We start from the raw sequence: 2,661 nt of genomic DNA, 5'->3' as shown, positions 1-2,661 counted from the left end.
TATATTTGGAGTGAAGTTAGGGCTGGAGGGATGTGTTAAATGCAGAGGACAAGTTCACAGTGTGTGTGTGTGTGTGTGTGTGTGTGTGTGTGTGTGTGTGTTTGCGATCACAGAGATTTACATTTACTTTTTAGACAGTTGAGATGATTCGACAGGAATCACTGTAATGAACTCTAAAAACCAACAGATGTCAGTAGGGAGCAGATTTGTTATTCATTTGTTCATTATGTTCATATTTTGTGGGGATAACAAGGAACAAGAATCCTGCTTAACACAAACACCAGCCCTATCGTGAAATTTCAAGTCTGAACTGGTTTTTGAAGAGAGACAGAAAGAAAGAAAGAAAGAAAGAAAGAAAGAGTTGGTGCAGGCATGTGGCCCAAGTCACTGTTCACTGCATATTCAAACACACTGTGCACCAAAGATGATTGTACTGGAATTTCATTTTGACACTTTATTTTGCTCTATTATTTGCTATATTTTATTTATGATTTTTTAAAGCATTTTCATGAAAGCAGACAAGCAAAATATAAGTGCTTTAGTAGCATGCAGTGCTAAATTCAACTCGTGTGAACTTGCATCTAATTTGAAACAAAGACAATGAAAGGTATGTGAGACAATACACATAACTGTCTATACAGATATTTCATTAATATGAGTTTTAGTTTACTGAATCTTAAAATGATGAACAGATGAAGCGTTAGTTTGAATATGAAGTTCAGGCTGTTTTGAATTTTCTGTTCTGTGTGCAGTATACATAAAACACACCTATTAATCTCTTACAGACTTTAAAAAACTGGATGAAACCAGATGAATAGTGTCCTGTGTTCTGAGCCAGTAACGCTGCTTATAGTTAGTATGTGTTATAGGGCAGTGTCGTGTTATTCGTCCAGTCAGATCTAGTCTATTTCCTAACATACTTGATGAAATTTTCTCTCCTTTGCCAAATGTCATGAGCTCCTTGAATCATTGCTCTGTAATATGCCATTACTCTCCTGTTTTCCTCATCAGCCCTCTTCTTTATATCAGTCAGTCTCTGAAATCTCCCCATATCCCCAGTTTCCTTTATTTTCTCAATCAAGAAATCCAGATGGAGAAGAGTGGAATAACAGTCAGGCTTCAATGCAGTATCCTCCAGTGTGATGATGGACTGATACGCTTTATCAATCAGTCTGATTTTCTTTTCTTTTGCCCTTTGGAGCTGATCCTCAAGTTTCCTCACGGCGTTCTCTTTCTCTCCTAATTTTCTCCAGAAATCCTCCTTTTTAATTTTAACCTTCCTGGTCTTTGACACATATATTTTCTCCTCTTTAACATGCTTTGTGTAGTGACATTTTTTAGTGCACACAGTGCAGTTCCCATCTTCCATCACACTGCACCATGAGAGATCTATGACCCACCAGCATCCTGGGTAGTGACAGTTCTCCTTACACACAGTGCAGCAGGTTGCTGCTTTGCCTAAGTGCCACCAGCGTGGGATTATGGGGACCTTTTCTTTGTAGACCTCGTCAATTTCTACCTCAAACTCCTTGTCCTTTCTCTTGAATTTCTCCAGGGCATCCCTCTTCTGCCTCAACTCCTTTTGTTTGAGTTCAGCCCACTGCACACGCTCCAGTAAGTTATTGAAACAAGCCTTCAGCTGCTCACGTTTTCTCAGAACTCCTTCAGTCATCTTCAAACTTCTCTTCTCCATGGTCTTCAAATATTCCAGAAAGTCTTTCATACTGTCCTCACTGCATTCCCAATCAAATTTGTATTTCCTCTCATTCTTCTTATCACATGTCTGTTTTTGCCAGTTGTTAAACAGAAAATGGACAGGTTGATTGTCTTCATTTCGAGCACAGGGTATTTTGGCCTCAGTAATGGCCTGTAGAACATCAGGTTGGGCTCCACTTGAGTATGTGATGAGTAAGACTATGTTCTTCTCTATGTCTTTGCCAAATAAAGACAAAATGGCATTAAAAATGTAGCGCTGTTGAATCGAGAGTCGATTCTGAGAAGCTTTGACCACCAGACACACAGCATCAATTTCATGAACTCCATCCTCCATTCTGCATAAACTGAGCAGAGATTCAGAAATCATCTCATCAAATTCAATCCCTCGAGTGTCTCCAAATCCAGGTGTATCAATGATGGTGAGAGAGTATGGGGACTCCTTCATAAAAACATCATAAACAGTGATGTGACTTGTCTGACTTGCAGTCTGGCTCTTTCCCTCCTCTCCTGTGATGTCAAACCAGACTTTATCCTCAGGTTTCACTCCAAGGACATAATTAACCATAGTATTAATCAGTGTGGACTTCCCTGTCCCTGTTTCTCCAACTATTAAAATAGCTTTGTTTGGAGTTTTCCCTGAATATTTCTCACCAATGATCTTCATCTTCAATAATGGCATCCTTTGCAGCGTTAATTCTTTTGGCTTCAGAAGATATTGTGCTGGAGGCCCATCACTTTTTCTCTCACTTCGTTCAATAAATTCACTCAGTCTGGGGTTGTCATTTCTTGTGGCATGTGAGTCTTTATCCCTATACAAATACAAAACATCCAAATGACCAATGTGGGATGTTACTTATGTTCAAAACACAGGCTGTTTTATTTTACTGTTATACTGTGTAAAAAAATGATAAGTCTATAATATTTGCAGTGGCATGTACTGGAATT

The 2,661-nt window shown here is 38.9% G+C and overlaps 1 protein-coding gene across 1 annotated transcript; it reads right to left on the bottom strand.

The window, feature by feature from the left end:
• Window positions 1-904: 904 nt before the first annotated feature.
• On the bottom strand, window positions 905-2,380 carry LOC115815922 (uncharacterized). Its single transcript, XM_030778889.1, has one exon. The coding sequence runs from the start codon at window positions 2,378-2,380 to the stop codon at window positions 905-907; it is 1,476 nt and encodes a 491-aa protein (XP_030634749.1).
• Window positions 2,381-2,661: the final 281 nt, after the last annotated feature.

This window comes from Chanos chanos, chromosome 7 (assembly GCF_902362185.1).
Source record: "Chanos chanos chromosome 7, fChaCha1.1, whole genome shotgun sequence".
Taxonomy (NCBI): domain Eukaryota; kingdom Metazoa; phylum Chordata; class Actinopteri; order Gonorynchiformes; family Chanidae; genus Chanos; species Chanos chanos.
The sequence above is the reverse complement of the archived record's forward strand: the minus strand, read 5'-3'. Positions and strand labels throughout refer to the sequence as shown.

Excerpts from the sequence above, each read along its gene's own strand:
- LOC115815922 (XM_030778889.1), bottom strand. The coding sequence starts at position 2,380 with ATGAAGATCATTGGTGAGAAATATTCAGGGAAAACTCCAAACAAAGCT.